This window comes from Aspergillus sclerotioniger (assembly GCF_003184525.1).
Source record: "Aspergillus sclerotioniger CBS 115572 chromosome Unknown BO94scaffold_18, whole genome shotgun sequence".
Classification (NCBI taxonomy): Eukaryota; Fungi; Ascomycota; class Eurotiomycetes; order Eurotiales; family Aspergillaceae; genus Aspergillus; species Aspergillus sclerotioniger.
Genome location: NW_020291008.1, coordinates 1 through 18,266, shown reverse-complemented (window position 1 = coordinate 18,266; position 18,266 = coordinate 1). Strand labels below are relative to the sequence as shown.

General features: G+C 43.0%; 8 protein-coding genes across 8 annotated transcripts; 5 read left to right on the top strand and 3 right to left on the bottom strand.

Annotated features, from left to right (window-relative positions):
• Nucleotides 1-1,579: 1,579 nt before the first annotated feature.
• BO94DRAFT_586706 (uncharacterized protein) lies at nt 1,580-1,912 on the top strand (the record flags this gene model as incomplete). Its single annotated transcript, XM_025615773.1, has 2 exons — nt 1,580-1,696; nt 1,793-1,912. 2 exons carry the CDS (start codon nt 1,580-1,582, stop codon nt 1,910-1,912), a joined length of 237 nt encoding a protein of 78 aa, XP_025466113.1.
• Nucleotides 1,913-4,639: 2,727 nt separating this feature from the next.
• On the top strand, nt 4,640-5,074 carry BO94DRAFT_468646 (uncharacterized protein; the record flags this gene model as incomplete). Its single annotated transcript, XM_025608266.1, has 1 exon — nt 4,640-5,074. A coding segment is annotated over one exon (435 nt), but the record flags the coding sequence as incomplete, so codon positions are not given.
• Nucleotides 5,075-5,488: 414 nt separating this feature from the next.
• On the top strand, nt 5,489-7,427 carry BO94DRAFT_519095 (cytochrome P450). Its single transcript, XM_025610056.1, has 3 exons — nt 5,489-5,662; nt 5,715-6,205; nt 6,257-7,427. Exons 1-3 carry the CDS (start codon nt 5,543-5,545, stop codon nt 7,320-7,322), a joined length of 1,677 nt encoding a protein of 558 aa, XP_025466111.1. The 5' UTR covers nt 5,489-5,542; the 3' UTR covers nt 7,323-7,427.
• Nucleotides 7,428-8,942: 1,515 nt separating this feature from the next.
• On the bottom strand, nt 8,943-9,401 carry BO94DRAFT_468872 (uncharacterized protein; the record flags this gene model as incomplete). Its single annotated transcript, XM_025608278.1, has 1 exon — nt 8,943-9,401. A coding segment is annotated over one exon (459 nt), but the record flags the coding sequence as incomplete, so codon positions are not given.
• Nucleotides 9,402-11,321: 1,920 nt separating this feature from the next.
• BO94DRAFT_468625 (uncharacterized protein) lies at nt 11,322-11,843 on the top strand (the record flags this gene model as incomplete). Its single annotated transcript, XM_025608262.1, has 1 exon — nt 11,322-11,843. A coding segment is annotated over one exon (522 nt), but the record flags the coding sequence as incomplete, so codon positions are not given.
• A 444-nt stretch (nt 11,844-12,287) lies between these two features.
• BO94DRAFT_468653 (uncharacterized protein) lies at nt 12,288-12,786 on the bottom strand (the record flags this gene model as incomplete). Its single annotated transcript, XM_025608267.1, has 2 exons — nt 12,288-12,407; nt 12,502-12,786. Coding segments are annotated over 2 exons (405 nt in total), but the record flags the coding sequence as incomplete, so codon positions are not given.
• An 839-nt stretch (nt 12,787-13,625) lies between these two features.
• On the bottom strand, nt 13,626-13,922 carry BO94DRAFT_586704 (uncharacterized protein; the record flags this gene model as incomplete). Its single annotated transcript, XM_025615772.1, has 2 exons — nt 13,626-13,791; nt 13,849-13,922. The coding sequence occupies 2 exons, from the start codon at nt 13,920-13,922 to the stop codon at nt 13,626-13,628; spliced, it is 240 nt and encodes a 79-aa protein (XP_025466107.1).
• A 3,928-nt stretch (nt 13,923-17,850) lies between these two features.
• Nucleotides 17,851-18,093, top strand: BO94DRAFT_468616 (uncharacterized protein; the record flags this gene model as incomplete). The annotated part of the gene is made up of 1 exon (XM_025608261.1): nt 17,851-18,093. A coding segment is annotated over one exon (243 nt), but the record flags the coding sequence as incomplete, so codon positions are not given.
• Between the last annotated feature and the right edge of the window lie 173 nt (nt 18,094-18,266).

The window sequence follows — 18,266 nt, the reverse complement described above, 5'->3', positions numbered from 1 at the left end:
AGATTACTAAAATCAATAAACAGAATTCATCCAGTATTTTATATCTCATTATTAAAACCCGTATTAAAGAACGCTAGAATTACAGAAAATATAGAGATTAACAACAACACAGAATAAGAATATAAAGTTAAAAAGATTCTAGATTATAGAAAGATTAGCAGCAGATCATAATACCTAGTAAAATAAGAAGAATATGATACCTCGAAAAACATATGGGAACCTATCAAGAATTTAACAGGCTATCACCAGCTTGTGGAGCAGTACCACCAACAGACAGGTCAAAGTTCACCCAGAATGAAGAGAAACTAACTAACTAAATCAGACTAGAATTGTCTAACACAGTAACAAGCTGAGCAGTGTCATGCTCATCAACCAGACACCCCAGCTCCCGGAGATCCTCAGCACTTGGAGAATCCTCATCATTCAACAAATCTAACATATTCAAGTCATGATCTAACATCTAATCACCATAATCCTTAAGAAATTTGCAATATTTTCGCAAATATTTTATTTTTATAAATAACAGCTCAATCTACTCTTCAGTCTCTTCAATCTCTTAAACTATCTTTTCTTTATCATGTTAAAGTTTATCCTACTCAGAATCACTGTAAAATTGCTTTTCATACTTTCAGCCACAGCGAGTACAGGCCGCACAATTTCGGTTCTTGAAATCCATAAAGCAAGAAAGACTATGGGAATCACACCAGGTGCAAGAAAAGTCAACCTAGATACCACTGCAGATGATTCAGTCAGCTTAGTAACAGCGCTTTTTATAATAATTACACAGAGGCATGATGACCCATTCTGAGAGAAAAAGAAACTGAAGGACCTAGATCAACGCTCACGGGGACACACATCTTTATGTTCTTGAAGATAAGAATCTTAAAGGAAGGAAGATGGTGTTACAGACCCCTGCTAGCTGAACAACTAGTAAGGCGGGTATATCAGGCAGAAGGCAACGCCCGAACAGACGACTACTCTTATCAGATAAAGTCCTAATCTGAGTTATCACGCGTCACAAGTCACATGACCGTGATATATGGACAAGCATGTAGTATATAACATACCATCATGGTCTATAACTACCAAACGGGTATACGGTAGACCCGATGATATATAGAATGGTATACAAGGGATAGGATATATAAGGACACTTCTTCATATACTTAGCTAGTTCTGTTCTTCGTGCTCAATAACACTATCTTTAAGTAACCATACATTTTGGTAAAGCTTAGCAACAACACTCATCCGCACTTACTTACGGATAGCTGCGCGGCACTATCTGGCCTTACTTCTCTTCTTCTGTTCAGGACCAGTTCTCTTTAGATAGTCATCAACCTGACTTACCTTGATTCAGTTCAAAGGTACGCCTTGGAATAGAAGCTAAGCTAACAGGAACAGGGAGAAGCGATCCTAGGGTTTGATAATGAAGAAGTGTTCTTATATATTCTATTCTCTGTATACCATTCCATATACCATCGGGTCTACCGTATACCTATTTGGTAGTTATAGACCATGATGGTATGTTGTATACTATATGCTTGTCTGTATACCATGGTCAGGTGATATATGGCACGTGATGACTCAGCTCGGGACTTTACCCGATAAGAGTGGCCGTCCATCCGGGCGTAGCCTTCTGCCTGACGTACCCGCCTTGCTAGTCGTTCAGCTAGCAGGGGTCTGTAACATACTCCTGGTAAGTGACTCAAAAGCATATGATGTAGATACAGCAACACCTTGACTACTTATCCCTGAAACCATTCTGTCACTTTGATATACTCACATTTAACAGGGTTCCATGGTCATGCTTCTGCTCAGTGAATATTCTGCCACTGGTCTTGTGAGCTTGATCCTGGGTCACTGTGTACTGAAGTGCTCCAACCTCGCGGTTATTGATCTTATTCTGTTATAGATAGTTTGATCTTCAGGGGCCCTGTCTATCTTCTAAGGATTAATTAGTCAGCGGTAGTCTGGATGTGTCAATAAATTGGCCGGATGGTTATCATCCATGTTGTTATCCATGGAGCTATTTTTATCTTTAATAGTGGCCAGCTGGGGCAAGCCATATAACAGCAATAGTAAAAATTACCTACTGTTTCTGGAAATATCCAATATAACAACTGCCCTATATTAAATATCTGTTTAATCAAGAACAGGCAGTATGTTTCATAATCTTAACCTTCCTCGTAATATTATATACGATTGTTTACTATCATCTACAGGTAATGATGAAGTATCACTAATTACTTAGGATTATCCAGACTGGCTTCGATATCCTGATTTAAGCTGGGCTAATATATATACACTTAACTCCCACATGCAGGCCTGTGGATTGCCGGCCAGCTGCCACTTTTCTATATTACATCCTGGAGAAAGATACTAGGACCGGAGGGTTCACCAACACAAATCCATAGACTACAGTATTTCACGAGTCTGGAGGGCATATTACAAGAGATAAAGACATTAACTACAGTCATAAGCTCTTATGTATTACATGTGCTAATCCGCCCACAGTCTTCAATACTTATAGTTATGCTTTATAAAGCTAAATAACTTTACAACATGCAAGAGACCGCGCTCGTGCTGAGACTATATAGAAAACTGTCTGGTCTTACTTGTTTCCAAATTATGCTTCTTATTGTAGAGGATTTCAAGATTATATAAGGATTCTCGCTTACTTAAATACTTATTTTTGTGAGTTAACAGTACCACACTGTAGTATAGAAGCTTATCATTATCTAACAAATAAAGGACCTAGATATCATACTTTCACAGTAACTCTCATTATGTTCCATAAAACAGTGAACTGAGCTAAAAATATCTAGATACTCGCCATTGAGTAAACATGCAGCATTGCTTAACCTTAAATACTAAATATCCAGGGTATCACGGCAGCCAAACAAACAGCCGTTCATATGTTGACTGTGATATACCCTCCAATTCTCCCTTTAATACTGTCAAAACCGTAAGAATGAGCCTTCTCATAAACCCGGTACAAGACTTCGATTTATTAAAGGCTCTCTAGATATGGCGTAGACAATAAGGAAGAGCCTAAATACATGTCAAGTATATTTATCAGCAGTATAAACACTCTTCCAAGTCCAAGAATGGCTGATGTTTCCAGCCACGCCATACTAACGGGTCACTTATCTATAATATATATCTGACAGTCTATCCGCAACCAGGTCAAGACAATCATTTAACTAGATAAGCAATGAGCTCAGACTACTAAATATTGATATTAAGCTATATTATCTATAATTAGATACTGACATAATAGCTGACGCCACTAGACCGTGTATAAGCAACCTTAAATAGGTCTCTCCAGAATAATTAAAGACTGTGGTCCTTCCAAATAACTGATATGTAGACAGCCGCTTATTTAATGATTAATTATACATATTAATCAATTTAATAAATCTTTTTAACTATCTTTATTCTACAGAAATTTAAATACTAATATAACTGACATTGGTTTCTTATACAATAACAATCACCCCAAGTCCAATACACAGTCCCAGCCAGGTAGTTCCGGAATTGACTGGTCTATAATGCTCCATTCTTTCAACATCTTCATATCTGCGCAGCCTGTCTGACAGCAAGAACAGACCCCTATAACAGGATACGCTATGAGATCATGGTAATGTCAGTAATAATAAGACCGCGAACGTGTGTCATGACAACATTGGTACCATAGCCGGTCAAACCGCGCAGCCAATAAGGCTATATTCTTAGCATAACTACAAGATATAGATTAAGACAAGCCAACCCTGGAATTAGGAAAGGATGGTTCATGTCTTTTATTTTGCTGGTTAAAAGTATCATTTTATATTTAGATGCTAGATATGCCAGGTTGAATGTTAGTAGACAGTTCAATATCTGATTCAGAGACAGCATATATCTTGAAGTCTTGGGACCATGTGTCCCAAGTTAGCATATGATTCACAACTATATATTACTTAGCTAATTCATATAACTATTGTGGTGTAGATAAATGTAACTGATAGTTCTATTCTTCCAGCTAGGAGCTATTTATATTAAATAGCCTGTAGGATAATCCATAACTAAACAGTGATTAACCATATTTATATCTTATATAGCCATCTTTGTTTAAAGAAATGCTTCGCGTGGGTATGCAGCCCGATATCATATCCCATTATATCAACATGATACCTAACAACCGAGAATACCAGATTTTAAGATATGTTAAGTAGTCTGCAATACATTGTGCAATCTTTAGATCAGATATTAGGGCCTGTAAAGCATTTATGGTTGATCTTCTGGTATGGCTGCGGTCAGTTCAGACCATGAATCATGAATCCAGGAAGCGGTTACAGTGGGGGAAAAGAGCCAATAAGGCCAGTATTTTGGAATTATCTTGGGACTGAAGAAGCTCAGGTCAAATGCCGTCCACCGCTGTTTGGCCTTTTCCTGTCCGTCTAGTAGACCTTGTCCCTTGTAACAGCGTCATTGGTAGGCCAGTGATTTTATCCTGCGCCTTTCAGGACACATCTCCGCAAGATTTGCGGACAAGGCAGGCGGCGAGGCGCTGGGAAACAGAAGGCAACATCGACATGATAGACGGTCTAATCTTAGGGGTTCCAAACGGCGAACGAAGGTGTGCGATAACATACACCTAGTCAGTGACGCGCAGAACTTGGCAGCTGGACTTTCGGATATAGTAGTCCTCTTGGAACGTCCACGTGACAGAAGATACCACAAATTCGACGTCAGTTTTGAGAACTTCGTCAAAAGCAGCAAGACACTGTTAGCCGTTGACGAACTCATTCGTTTCGCTAGTAAAGGTGCTCGAAGCATCTATACTGTTACTGTACTGAACGCATTCTCGTATCAACCCGAGAAGAAAGTATCAGAGGAAGATAATCAACAATGTCATGATGCTCTTGGCCAAATTTTAAAGTCAAAGAGACCAAGGGTTGTGTTGAGATGTCACCGTGAAGCGTATGTCAATGAATGGCTGAAGCATATTGAGCAGCCAGGTGAAAATTATCAACTGAGACGCAAGGAAATCTCCGTGCTGACCGAACCACCCGGGAATTACGTTGTATCCTAAGTCCAGGAAACGCTGATTCCTAATCGCAAGCCATACAATCATATTAGTTACTTATGAACTTAATGCTACAAGCATATAGATATTTTTCTTCATTTTAATGTATCATGATCATACCAAAATACGCTATATATATATATATGAAAAAGTAGCGTAAGATACGGGATACAAGATGCGCCGTTCGGTCAGGGTATGTCACTCAGTTGGGAATTACGTTACGCCAAAATATCGGGCTCAGGGATGTCAGACGTATACTGACAGCATTCTGTGTGGTCTTACTTCTGTACAACCAAGCGATTATCGCAGCCTTGTACTCAAGGCCGACTATTGTCTCTACACGTGATCGTGGCCGGTTTTGTGGTTGTCCCCCACTTCTTGTTGAAACCTATCCTTCTGCTTCATCCTCACTCATTTTCCTGATCTCAGTTTAACCTTTACAAGTGAACTCAAACCCATTTTTAGTCTTATGGAATGGCCTTCTTCAACCTTCTTTTAACCCTCGGCTTTACGCTGTTGGGCACGCTGTTCTATGGGATGCAGGCGACATATCGTCATCGCTGCCAGATCAACCGGCTACGCAAGCGGGGGGTGGTGAGTTCTGATTCTTCAAGAGAAGAAAATGGTCCAGCTTATCTGTCGTTAGCCGATGCCCGCCGAGTGGAATTGGATAACCGGTCACCTGCTGGTACTCAAGAAATACGTCGATTGCCTCCCGCCCGATGCGAACGTCGCGCTGGCGACCAAGGAACTGGCCTTCGAGTTCTCTGACACTGAAATCTTCCTCATGGACTTTTGGCCTGTTTATCCGCCATTGTGGATGGTGTTCAGTCCGGAGGCGGCGCAGCAGATTAGCACCACCTACAATCTCCCTAAGTCGGACATCGTGCAGCAGTTTATGCAGCCTATCACCGGAGGGCCAAACCTGGTCTCTATGAGCGATAAGGAATGGAAGATATGGAGATCTATCTTTAATCCGGGATTCAGCGCTGGGAATATGATGGATCTGCTACCGGAAGTAATCGATTCCGTTCAAATATTCTGCGATCAGCTGCGGGAACGGACAAATTCGGGGGTGTTTTGTCTAGATGATCTCACAACGCGACTGACTATGGATGTGATTCTCAAAGTCGTCCTGTAAGATGATACCGTTGCTACCCTAACAGATTTTCCTAACCGCCGTTATAGTGATATGGACCTCGATTACCAACGCTCCGATAACATGCTTGCAACCGCGCTAGGGTATATCACGCGATGGCATTCGTTCTGGGACCCACGCGTACTCGCTAATCCGCTAAGGCCCATTATTCAGAGATTTTACGGTCGAGTTCTCAACAGGCTAATCGGTCAGGAACTAGAGATGCGGTTTGTGGAGATGCGGAAGGCCCACCTCTCACCAAATACCACAACCAAACGAGCTAAGTCCGTTATCATGTTAGCGGTAGAGGCATACATGACCCACTTCGATAAAAGCCTGGCAGAGTCTATCACATTGGACAAACACTTCTCGCGGTATGCTACGTATCAGATCCGCCTATTTCTGTTCGCTGGGAACGATACTACATCGAGCAGTATCGTTTACGTGTATCATCTTCTTTCCCAACACCCTGAGGCAATGAGACGTGTGCGACAAGAACACGACGAAGTTTTCGGGCCCGACCCTAACGAGGCCGCTCGGACTCTACGGGAGCAGCCGGCCCTTCTCAACCGATGTGCCTATACTATGGCCGTGATCAGGGAAACGTTACGGCTATTTCCTCCTGCTGGTACAAACCGCAAGGGGCGTAGGGGAGTCTCGCTCACCGACCGAGACGGCGGTCGCTACCCCACCGACTATGTTGGTGCCACTATTTTGCATACGGCAATGCACCTCAACCCGCGCGTCTGGCCGCGACCGACAGAATTTTTACCCCAGCGATGGCTTGTTGAACCGGGCCACGAACTGTACCCTGACCCCGCCGCCTATCGCCCGTTCGAACAAGGTCCTCGTAGTTGCATTGGCCAGACTCTCGTGTACAATGAAATGCGTCTGACGTTGATAATGACCGCTCGTTCCTTCCGAATTCAACCGGCGTACGACGAATGGGACATGGCCCATACTGCCTCGGCGACACCCCTTGGTAGATTGGGGCGTTGGCTGGGTGTGATGGGGCCAATGTCGCGGACAGTGGCTGGGGAGAGAGCCTATCAAACGGAAAAGGCCGGTACCCATCCTGCGGATGGGTATCCTTGTCGCGTTTCGACAGTTGCATAGCCACAGGAGGCTTGGGATATCCCGCAGTTGCGGAAATTAACGCTAGCTTGTTGGATCAGAAGACCCCGATAACTCGAGCCTTGTCTTAGAATGTCAATGAGCAACAATTCAATGGCATAGTGCTGACTGACAATTGTAACGTAGCCGAACACAGATTTCAATGTAATATACCCCACCATATGGCTACACTCTCATAAGCCCTAAAAATGGACCTCTAACGAATTGCCTCGCGGGAACCACGACTGCCAATTACCCTAGTCAGAAATGAGGAAATCTTGGCTGTTAATGGTGCTTGTTTCACAGCAGGGCAATATCACCGTGGCTCGGATATTTTTCTCACTTCATGAGACTTGTGAGTTGAAGGGCGTTATTCCAGGCCCAGCCATTTCTCAGGCAAATGCTTAGGCTAACATTCCATACATGCTTAATCGCTCGAAATCCTGTAAAGTCTTCAAAAAGTATCATATAAGAGATATTTTCGGGTTACGCAGAATGATTCGGGCTGGTTAGACTCAGCATAGAACGGGTCCAGCCAATAATAATTCTTTCTCAAATAGTACGGTTTCAAGTGGCAAGTGCCACTTTCTTTAAAGAAAGAAGTAATTAAAGATAATCCTCAGCCGAGTTGTTAGAGCTTGTTCTCCTTCGTGCCCCAAGTAGTAAAGAAAGGTGAGCCTCCACACAAGAAGTGACATTGGTAGTACAAGAGATAAGATTGGATTGGTGACTACTAAGTACAATCCTTGACCAAGCAGACATGACTATTGAGCCACAGGTCTTATACAGCAACGAATTCTAACAGGCACCGGCCCCTCAGATAACAGAGTGCCAAAACCAAAGTTCTGAATACTCATTTACAGACAGTTCTCGGTGGCCAATATCTCACAGTCAAATTGCATCACCACTAGGGCCAACATAAGAATTATACAGCTTTTTACAAAATGACAATCCGTGCAGGCATAGGCACCAATTCTGTAAGGCATCCACGCGCCTGGTACGGTAGGGATTGAGAACCAGACAGATTTAGTATCAGCAGATGCCCGCAAGAATCTGCCCAGATAGAACTTATCCACAGGGTGCGAGTCTGAACCCCGGCACTATATGTTGGAATCGAGATAATCCGGGCTGGTGCTTGTCAAGATAGCACGGCCTTTCGGAATGATGCAGTTACCAAGATGAACATCTTCTTGAGCTGAATATTGGACTAGAAATCCATGGACTCTGAGTCGGAGTGTCTCGGCATACATGGCCTGTAGGATTAGTTATTTGAGTAATTTATCTAAGGCAAAAGAAAGAGAACTGTAAGCTTGGTCAGAAACACATGCGGCCGCCTCCTTCCGCAGTTACTGGAGAAGCTCAACATCCTAATATATCTCCATACAGCATCAGTACGTAGCAATAACCATGTTTTGATTGACACTGGAAGGCCATAATTAGTCAAGACCAAGGTGTGCTAGAATACGCGGGACGACTAGCAAAATACATGTGATAATAGATATAGATTAATAATAATGAGATAAACACTCCGTGTTTAGATCAGTAAACTTACTCCTAAAGAAAGACAAGATCTTCAGATGCCATCGCATCAAAGTCAAACCCATCAATTACTTCAAATATAGCCTACCATTCGCGAAAGAATGCGGTCCCCCAGTACAGATTATCACCATCTTGATTCACAAATTCCAGGTAGAAAGCATCCTGGGCCCATACATGCCAGTACTTGACTGTGGTAAGAAGATAATCGCATACTGTATACACAGTTAGTGTAAAAGGTCTGGGCAGAGAGACAAGTAAAGATTGTATATTTCTATCAAGGGTCCAGAGGTTCTCTGTGAAACTTAGACAACTAAATACCAGAAACAGGCCATAAAATGAATCTATAGCAGCAGTCGTTAGCTCTGTATAGAAGCTGGTCGCAAAGTCTCTCCAATAGCACCAATTATAAATTATATCCAGAAATTCCAACCGCACCGTGATATTATACTTAAATTTAACAGTCATGGATGGTATACTAGCCCCTTTTAAAAACCAAGATGAAGAGAACATAGTCAAGAATTCAACTCGGTTGCGCGGTTCAACCCCTTTACTATCTTAATAAGGGTTAAGAAGATCGCCAGAATCATCTTTCCGATAAGTTTTTACTGCTGGCTCCGGCAGTGAGAATACATTGTAAAAAAGTAATTAATAAAGCTGAAATCCCGAAAGAAAGCATTATTTAAAAAATGCCGTAATGTTTATAATCCCTTGGATAATGTAAATCTCATGTATAAGAATCTGAATGCAAACAGGGCAAGAATTCCAGAAGAGAGATCTGCATTTGATCTGAAGTTAGCTTGATTCCACACACTTAGTATCTAATGGCCTTTACTTGAAAGAACAGATAAACAGCAACGGATTCCAACCGCGGTACGATAAAGCACCCCTCAATAAGTAAAAAAGATATCCTTCCTCTGGAGCTTCCTCTGAAGATCACTCGCCTCTTTATTATCTAGATTTACAAAGCCACAAGGCTAGCAAATAATTACAAATGGCAGACAAAAAGACTACAAGGAGAAGCATGCCACACATAGTTGTTAATATATACAAAATATTTGCTAACTCCCAAGATAGACAAGCAATATTGAAAAGCACGATAAAGAGAGATAAAGAGAGCTATTTAAGCAGGAATGTAGGATATAGCTTGAACCTACTAAGCCAGGCAGTATATAAATTATTCATAAGGCTGATATTCATAGCCTTTGGATACTAATAATTCCTTATAGAAGAAGAGTAAGACCATCAATACTACAGCTAGTTTCATAGCCCTTTCTTAATATCTGCCTCATCTAATCCAGACAACCCCTCCCAACCATCCCTGCGTGCTTATATAACAAAATGCGCCACCCTTGCCCGTTCAGCCCATATCTATTATCTGGTTGAGAAACAACAGAAGACTTAATAAATCTTTAGTAGATTTACAGTCTGACCGTAAGCCCACTTATACCAGTAGTCCCTAATTTAAAGATATAGCATATAAAGTCCACGATTGCGCTAGTGCCCTATTATTGATTATTCATCTTTAACTGGTAATATTTCTGGCACCAAAAAGCTATCTTATTCATCACATATTCTTTCCTGTAAAGGACTTCCAGCATGATTACTAGCTATAACAAGACAGGTGTGATTCCGTCGGTCTCTCATAGAAACTTGACAATCTCTGATTTCTCCAATACAGGCTGAATTGCAGTAAATCAGTTCATAGTCAGTGTTTCCTGTTGCTGCATATTACCAATCCTAACCAAGATATCTAATATTCTACAAATAATAGTTATCTTACTCTTCGGGTTTACAACACTTATGCTCCTTGGGCGTATATTCATCCGTCTTCTTACACGAAAACGCTTGTTTCTAGATGATGCCTTCCTAATACTAGCATTTATTTATCTATGTGCTGTAACAGTTATCTACAGTATACACAGCCACTTTGAATATCTTGTTTTCACCATATTGCGAAAAGACCCAAGGGCATATACCATTGCCATAGCTAATATGGATGAGCTTTATGCCCAGTCAAAATAGCATCTAGCTTATCTCACTGTTCTGTGAACTTCTGTTTTTACTGTCAAATAGACTTACCTTACCTTCATCCGGCCACTGACTAATGGAATGTCTCATTTCTTTCTACACCACTATTAGCTTACAGTCATCTTATCAGTCATATCATGGATTTTCATTAAAATCAGAGAGCATCTCATTACTTATCTATACATGGGAAAGACTTCAGGTAAGCATTAATACTAAGATCTCTCTGTAAGTTTTAATAGTGCTGAATTAAATAACAGCAAAATGTTTCCCGGATCTGCCAGCTCCGAAGACATTACTGCTGGTAACCTTCTAGATCTACCCATATTTAAATACACTCACTGATCTCATGGATACATCATTCCGCGCTGTTTATTTTTCGGACCACTACTAACAATAGCCCGTTTAGTTATAAGTATTCCAGTCTATCTGCTCTAGAAGATTCAAATAAAGATAATAACCAAGTTAGGTGTGGGCCTCTTTCTTTGCCTTTCAATCTTTATATTTGTATGCGCCATTGTTCAAGACTCAGGAACCTTTTACCAAAGCACACTTGACTATCCATGGAAAGACTTCTGGCTTCATATAAAAGCTTATATCAGAGTCACCATGGGTTCCCTCACTGCCTATCAATCTACGCTTGTTAGTGACAACAAAGCGTCCGATAAGATGAAAGCAGGTCTTTACAAACTTACCAGGCTTATTCACAATCTAAGGGTCTCTCTACGTTACCCGTCGCAGCCCGGTGGTAATGAAATCAGGGCAGCGACAGGAAAACCCATGCTGTTTCCTTCGATCCCACGCCCCACTTTAGGTACTTTACGGGCATGGCTTGGCAATCGGACTGAACGTGATTTCAACTCTTTACAAAGCTACAGCTACCCTTTGTTGGATCAGACGAATGAACATCACGACTTTATTAGACCTCCTAGAGTCGCGAAAGGTAAGGGTCTTGGGTGAGACTTGAAATCAAAATTGCTGATAGCGCCAGAGCTGCCCGATCCTACACGGGGTGACCAGAATGAAACCGCACTTATTGACGGAGTCCTACACATTTTTCTCGTCATGTGCGGGTATCAAGTGTTGCTTCATCACCGTACCATGGGCTCCCAAAAGCCAGGGTATCGGTAGCACGAATCATCCATCCTAAGATAGCGTACCAAGATGTCCAGGATAATGGGGAGATGATGTTCCAGTATTTGCTACGGTACAGTTGTTCCTAGATGTACGTACACCGTGGTCCCCTACCGGGAGCGCTAGTGCCACAGAGCTAAAACATGCTGGGGAATATGTTACATTGTTGTGTTAGCTTCCCATCCCAGGATTTTTAGAGACTCAATAGCCTCGACAATAAAAGTCAGATGCTGATTACTGTTCCACATGTGCTGTATGCAAACCAGCAGATCACCGTCCGAACCCACTCAGAGCCTGAACTATAGCACCCAGCTGCGGCCCACAATTCAAGTTGCGTTCCATCATAGGCGTCTGAGCCCACGCCAGGCATACAGTATTGGCACGGACGTACTATGAGATTTTCCCAATGAAGCAAGATTATATTATCTAGCATTCATTCATTACGACCGAGATGTTTAAGAATATAAGGGAAAGAGAAGATCACAGATTTTTTGGCCATTACAACTCCAGCCCATCCAAATGAGCTGCAGGGTAACATACCTGGGGCCACTTTCAGTCCACTAACAGAGCTGAACACCACGATGCATCGGCGCCTCACACTTCTTGTCCCATTGGTCCGGCGTTTCTTGTGCTTGCGCGGATCCTGCTTTGCAATGAGCGCCGAGGAGACGTGCAGCACGGGCATCGTGCCTCGTGCACTTATGGCAATCTTCTTTTCGAAGATTTCCGGTTTTACATGTTTGGTCATTGTAGATGTCGCATAGCCTAAGCGGTAAGTACTACACAGGACTGGCAATATACAGATCAGAGGGGGCGGGACTTACGCCTGCAGGGTGAACGCAGGGTGAACTCAGTGTCAATGCGGCCGAGTGCTTTGATTTCCGACTACTCCAGGTGATTGACATTGGATTCATCCGCCACATCGGTCTGCAGAGATACTGCGCGTCGGTTACCATGGGGCGAGAACGAGCGACTCTCTTCATCGGCAGGATTCAAATCAGCCCGAGACACTCGATGCCGGCTAATGATAGAGCTAGAGCTGTGTCACGACCGATGCCCGACGCAGTCTGAACCTTGCTGGAGTGAAAAGGGAAATAGGAAGGGTTGAGGGGATTAGAGAAAAAGAAAACAAAAGCGAATGAAACACTATACAACCGAAAACGTACACCTGTAAGCAATACTCCCTGACAGGGATGTGGGGGAGACCATAATAATGGATTAAATGACTCCTGAAATGGCTGGAAGGTCGGATCGATGGTGTCGTTTTTTTGACCCACTCTGTCACACTCAAAATCTGTAAATTCGTCCAAGGCACTTGGACTTTCCCCGCGATGTAGATGCAACTTATGATGGCGGCTGTGCTCAAACTACCCGATCGCCGATCTCATATATATTGGTTAAGCGCGCGCATCCAGAAAGAGCATTCAACGACTCATTATGAGGCAGCCACTATGGCCAAGTCCAGGCTGCTGAATTCACCGTGTAGTTTGTACAGCGTATGCTGAACGCTAATGTTATGTGGCAGATTGTTGGTGTCACGAGGGGTCCGACAGCATTCCCAATCTCTTTGAGCGAGTTGCGGGCAGTCTTACACCGTCTACTCACCAGTTACACGTAGAACGTGTCATTATAGACGCCACCCCAGTACAAAGATGCGAAATTGGCTGTGGTGTTAACGGAGAAGATAGCTGTTCCTCGATTGGTGGAGAACATCTTCTGCACGTATGACGATGTCGACGGACCCGGGGCTAGGATCAAACCTGTACAATGTTGGCTAGACAAAGTCAGCAGCGTTGGAACGTAGATATTCATTCTAGTGTGACTCACTTACCAATGGGCGAAACCGAAATGTTGCAACAGTGGTGTGTAGGCTGAGAGCTTGACCACGTCGCTGCTGCGTTCCATTGCAATCATGTGCACTGCCTTGCTGCAGCTGCGGTGCACGGAGAGCTAGAATACTCCGGTGATATTTTGGCATTCCCCATTTCACATGACGACTGGTTAGGATCGCGGAGGGTCATCCCATTCGTTCAAATTGGCCGCTAGCTCGTCCGGTTTGCTATAGTAGTGGTGGTCGTATATTATCCCTGACAGCGGGCTCAGCGGCAGGCAGAGCTTATCAATGGTCGAGGCAGTGATCATAGGATGTGAATGCTGTCTTATGATCGCATCGTAGTCTTGATATCTCAATTTCCAGGCGAAAACTGTTCTATTTGAAAATTTACATGGATTTGTAGGATCATATAATTGGTGTAGCTCCATGCCATTTTGTCGTAAGGGTCAAGAATCCCATTCTTCTATGTACGTATTTATTAATTTACCTATGTGCCCCATAAGTTATGATTCGTTAATAAATCATTTATTCGCGTTATATGTGAGTTTGCAGACAGTAGACAGCGCCATCTGCCTAGGTATTAATCGTGGCAGTTCCTCGAGGGACCGACCGCGTGTACAGTCAGAATAGTGAAGTAAGTATTAGTGAGAATGTTTGTTTGCTGTATGTTGAGAGTGCAAATCATTAGAACAGCCCCCAAAATCCCGGTGACATACACGAGTCGGGATATATGAACGGCGTGTGAGGGTGCATGCCGTTTCTGTCACCCGTCTCGACTGCAGGTGGCATTGTTGAAAACGCCCATCCGAATGGTTTCTTTCTTTATTCATATTAATTTTTCGTCAGGCTCTGTTCAACAAATCAATGATTCTCCTATATGTATCCGATCCTTACATTCGGTTAACGTAAACAGCAGGCGAACGGTTCCGCCGCCCGTGCCGCCTGCCAGACCAACTTTTACCTCAATGAAGCCATTCCCAAGCCATTTCGTAATGCATTTTTTTACAAAAGAAATGATTAAATATATTCATTAGCAGGATAACTAGCTACTCTTCTGGGACAAAATGTACGCATATGACCTACAACTCCACAATTGCTACACCGCGGGGGTGCTCGCTTGCGAGGAGTAGGATCCTTGGGAATAATCTCATCTAATTGTTGAAACGCCTCAAAAGCTTTCTCGATATTCAATCCAATTAGTCCTGAAAGGTGGCAATTCCTTCGTTTCTTCCTTGCTTGTTGCTTTGAATTGGCAGCTCGTAACTCACTGACTTCATGTTCAAGGAACGCCGCACGGTTGATTGCCATCTCACATCCTTTGATAATATAACCAATTGCATCTCGTAGAAGTGTAAAAGAAGTCTTTGTACGTTCTCGGAGTACTCTTTTCACCAAAGATTCTTGCTTGCTTAGCTGCCGAGTATTAATTGGTGTTTTTGTCACAGATGAAGGAATCACATCACCATCAGGAGTAGGTGTACGTATACAAATTTGTATACCATTGATAACTCGTTCTGGTGCAAACGGAACTACCCCTGTAGCATTAAAAGCACTCTTTATATTCGAAGCGCTAAAAGCATCGCGACGAGCGATGGGATAGATCTCAAGGAAGTCAAGCTTGCTTATCGGACTAAGCTGAAGTCTAATCCGCCTCTCAATCAATGTACTGTATGCTTTCTTTAATGGAGCAAAGCAAGCAACGTCAAGTGGCTGGCAGAGATGGGACAAATGAGGAGGCATGCAGATAGGTATAATCCTATTTGCTTCGCAGATGTCATTCAATTGAGGCGTTAAATGGGAGTCATGACCATCAAGAATCAGCAGTCGATATAAACCCTTTAAGCGAGCTGTTGATGCCGGGATAAAGTGTTTTTGAAGCCATTGAAGGCCTAGCTCAATTGCTGTCTATTCATTTGGTGATATAGCGATCCGCCACATACAAGGAATGTTCATTTCTTGATACCATGCCTCTTGGAATACCCTCCCCTTGGAAATCAGGTACGGATCCAGGGCCCATCCTGCAGCGTTGATACACTCGATTGAGGTGACCCATTCGCAGTTTCCAGGCTAAATCATGAATGGCTTCCCCTCACAGGTAGATCGCGTAAACACTTTAGCACTTTGACAGAGACTCATAGCAAATTCAGTTTCATCAAAGTTATGGATATCTCCATCAGCTATGCCGTATTTGGTAATCTTACTCTGGAGGGAACGAGTGAAACCTTGGCATCGTCAGGCAGATCTTGCAACTGTGCGTCCTGCTGACAGGTAACTGCATCCCGGAGCCGTGTCCGCAGGGTCTTCGCTGACGGGAGTTCCAATTCCCCAGGGCCAGAATATAGGAGGCTAAGCAGCTCCTGAAACACCGGGTTCTCCACCGTCTGAAAAGGCAAACGAAGACAGGTAATTGTCTTCAAGAGCTGTTTCTCAAGTTGGATTGCTGTTACCCTGTGGACACTGGGTGACTCCCTCGTGAACTGGTTCTGCAACGAATCCGAAATCAGTGACTGATGAGATCCCTTTTTCTTTCCTTTGCGACAAGTATCAGACTTTTTATGTCTACTCATGGCGCTTGTCCCATTCTCTTTATACTGTGGATGATCAAGTACAGTGAGACAGGCCTGATAGATGACTCGAGGACGTCCAGAATCAATTTGAGCCACCTGGTCAAAGTGTTTCCACACATCAGCGTGACGCGACTCGGTGGACCATTTAATCTGAGATTGGCCGTCCCCATTCAGCTTTTGGCCGTACTCTGTTTTCTTCCACCACTCAAGGAAGTTTCTCTCTAGATACGAAATCCATTTTTTTCTTTGCTGGGGTCCCACACGTCTGAGTGTCGCTGGGGGTCTTCGAGTGGTTATATCATAGCTCTTTCGGGGTCTACTGAAAGGCAGCAGTCTATCTTAGTATTCATGTAGGTATATTTACAATATTCAGACATAAATAGGATGGGCTCATTCTCTTACAGAAGATTGAATGTCTGAGTCTAAGAAAGCGTCAGAGGACGGCTCAATGGAGAGCAGAGGACTGAAAGCCTGATGTATTGATTGTGATGATGAGGAAGATGCCATGCTGGAGGGATGGGCTATTGGTTCTGAAAAAGATTTTTTTTATCTTGAGTGTCTGGATGTGGATTTTGTTCGAGCCGCGTCGTGCGTTTGGATCTATTAATTCCTCAGTCGTGTAAAACCTGCGGGTACTCAAAACCTAACCCAACCTAACTTAACCAAACCCAGGAATATGAAATCGGGAGGACACTGAGAAGGCGCAAATCGCTGATTTAATTCATTAATCTTGATATAGTTGTTTTAAGATAACTCACAAAGGTTTGAATTTATAACTTTTTAACCTCATCGATGTGGCCTATAATCCCTTAAGATGCAGAAAGAGCGTAAGTCGTAACGAGGGTGATGATCTTCATATGGAAGGTATATAGGACATATATGGGGGGCCCGGCGCGGTGGGTGATTACATGGGTTACTATAGCATAATCGCCCTCCTCCCAAATATGCTGAAATACCCTGGAGGGCGGGGCCCGCCCGGCCCGCGCTTTATTCCGGCCTTGCAGTTATTGATTTCCCATTTCTCCTTCTTTCTACCATCTACGTGTTCAGGATAGGATGCGTGTTATTACCTATTATCATCTATGATCATATTCTTTCAGCGATTTCTCTGCAATAGTTCATCACCCTGTAAGCTAGCTCCTTAGACTATAATAACCAATTCAGTATGGCTCGGAAACGGCCACATCCTCCTTCTTCTTCCCTCCCATGTGCTGGCACTGCGTCATCAGAAATGGCCAGTATAGTGGGCCGTCATGCAGCTATTGTAAAGCAGTTAGCCTCATATGGTGAAAAGACATTGAATCTATTATGAACTAATCGCCCTGAGAATACCTCCAAGTCATATAATCTAAAGCAGAAAGAATGGATTGGCTAGACTAAACACATTAGGTTTCTAGATAGTAAACTAGTCATAAAATATAAACTGGTTTAGTTCCTCAAAGAGGAAATACTCAACCGTGAAATTCGATCCTGCCGGTACAAGAAGCCCCGTATAATAGAAGGCAGCAAGCCAATTATCCGTACTCTGGGGAAGAATGCTGTACAGAGCTATATATCTGCTATTATAGACCTCTGGTCATATCAAAGAAGCAGTAGAATAAATCCAAACCCAAATCCCCGTGGTGAGACAGTCACTATACTTTTAGCTGATTATATACACTGCGAATATCTATAAAAGCAGGATCAATATCTTGATTAAGCTGCAGGCACCTTGCTGGATGGCTACAATAAAAAATAATTAGAGGCTTTTGTTTAATACTTTTAGGAGAGATAGGCACAAACCATACCAGAAAACTCCCAGTGCAAGAAGTCACAAGATATTAAATATTATCTCTGTATAGTTATGGA

Coding starts and splice junctions, on each gene's coding strand:
- BO94DRAFT_519095 (XM_025610056.1), top strand. CDS start 5,543: ATGGCCTTCTTCAACCTTCTTTTAACCCTCGGCTTTACGCTGTTGGGC. Junction 5,663..5,714: donor GGCTACGCAAGCGGGGGGTG/GTGAGTTCTGAT, acceptor ATCTGTCGTTAG/CCGATGCCCGCCGAGTGGAA. Junction 6,206..6,256: donor GTGATTCTCAAAGTCGTCCT/GTAAGATGATAC, acceptor CCGCCGTTATAG/TGATATGGACCTCGATTACC.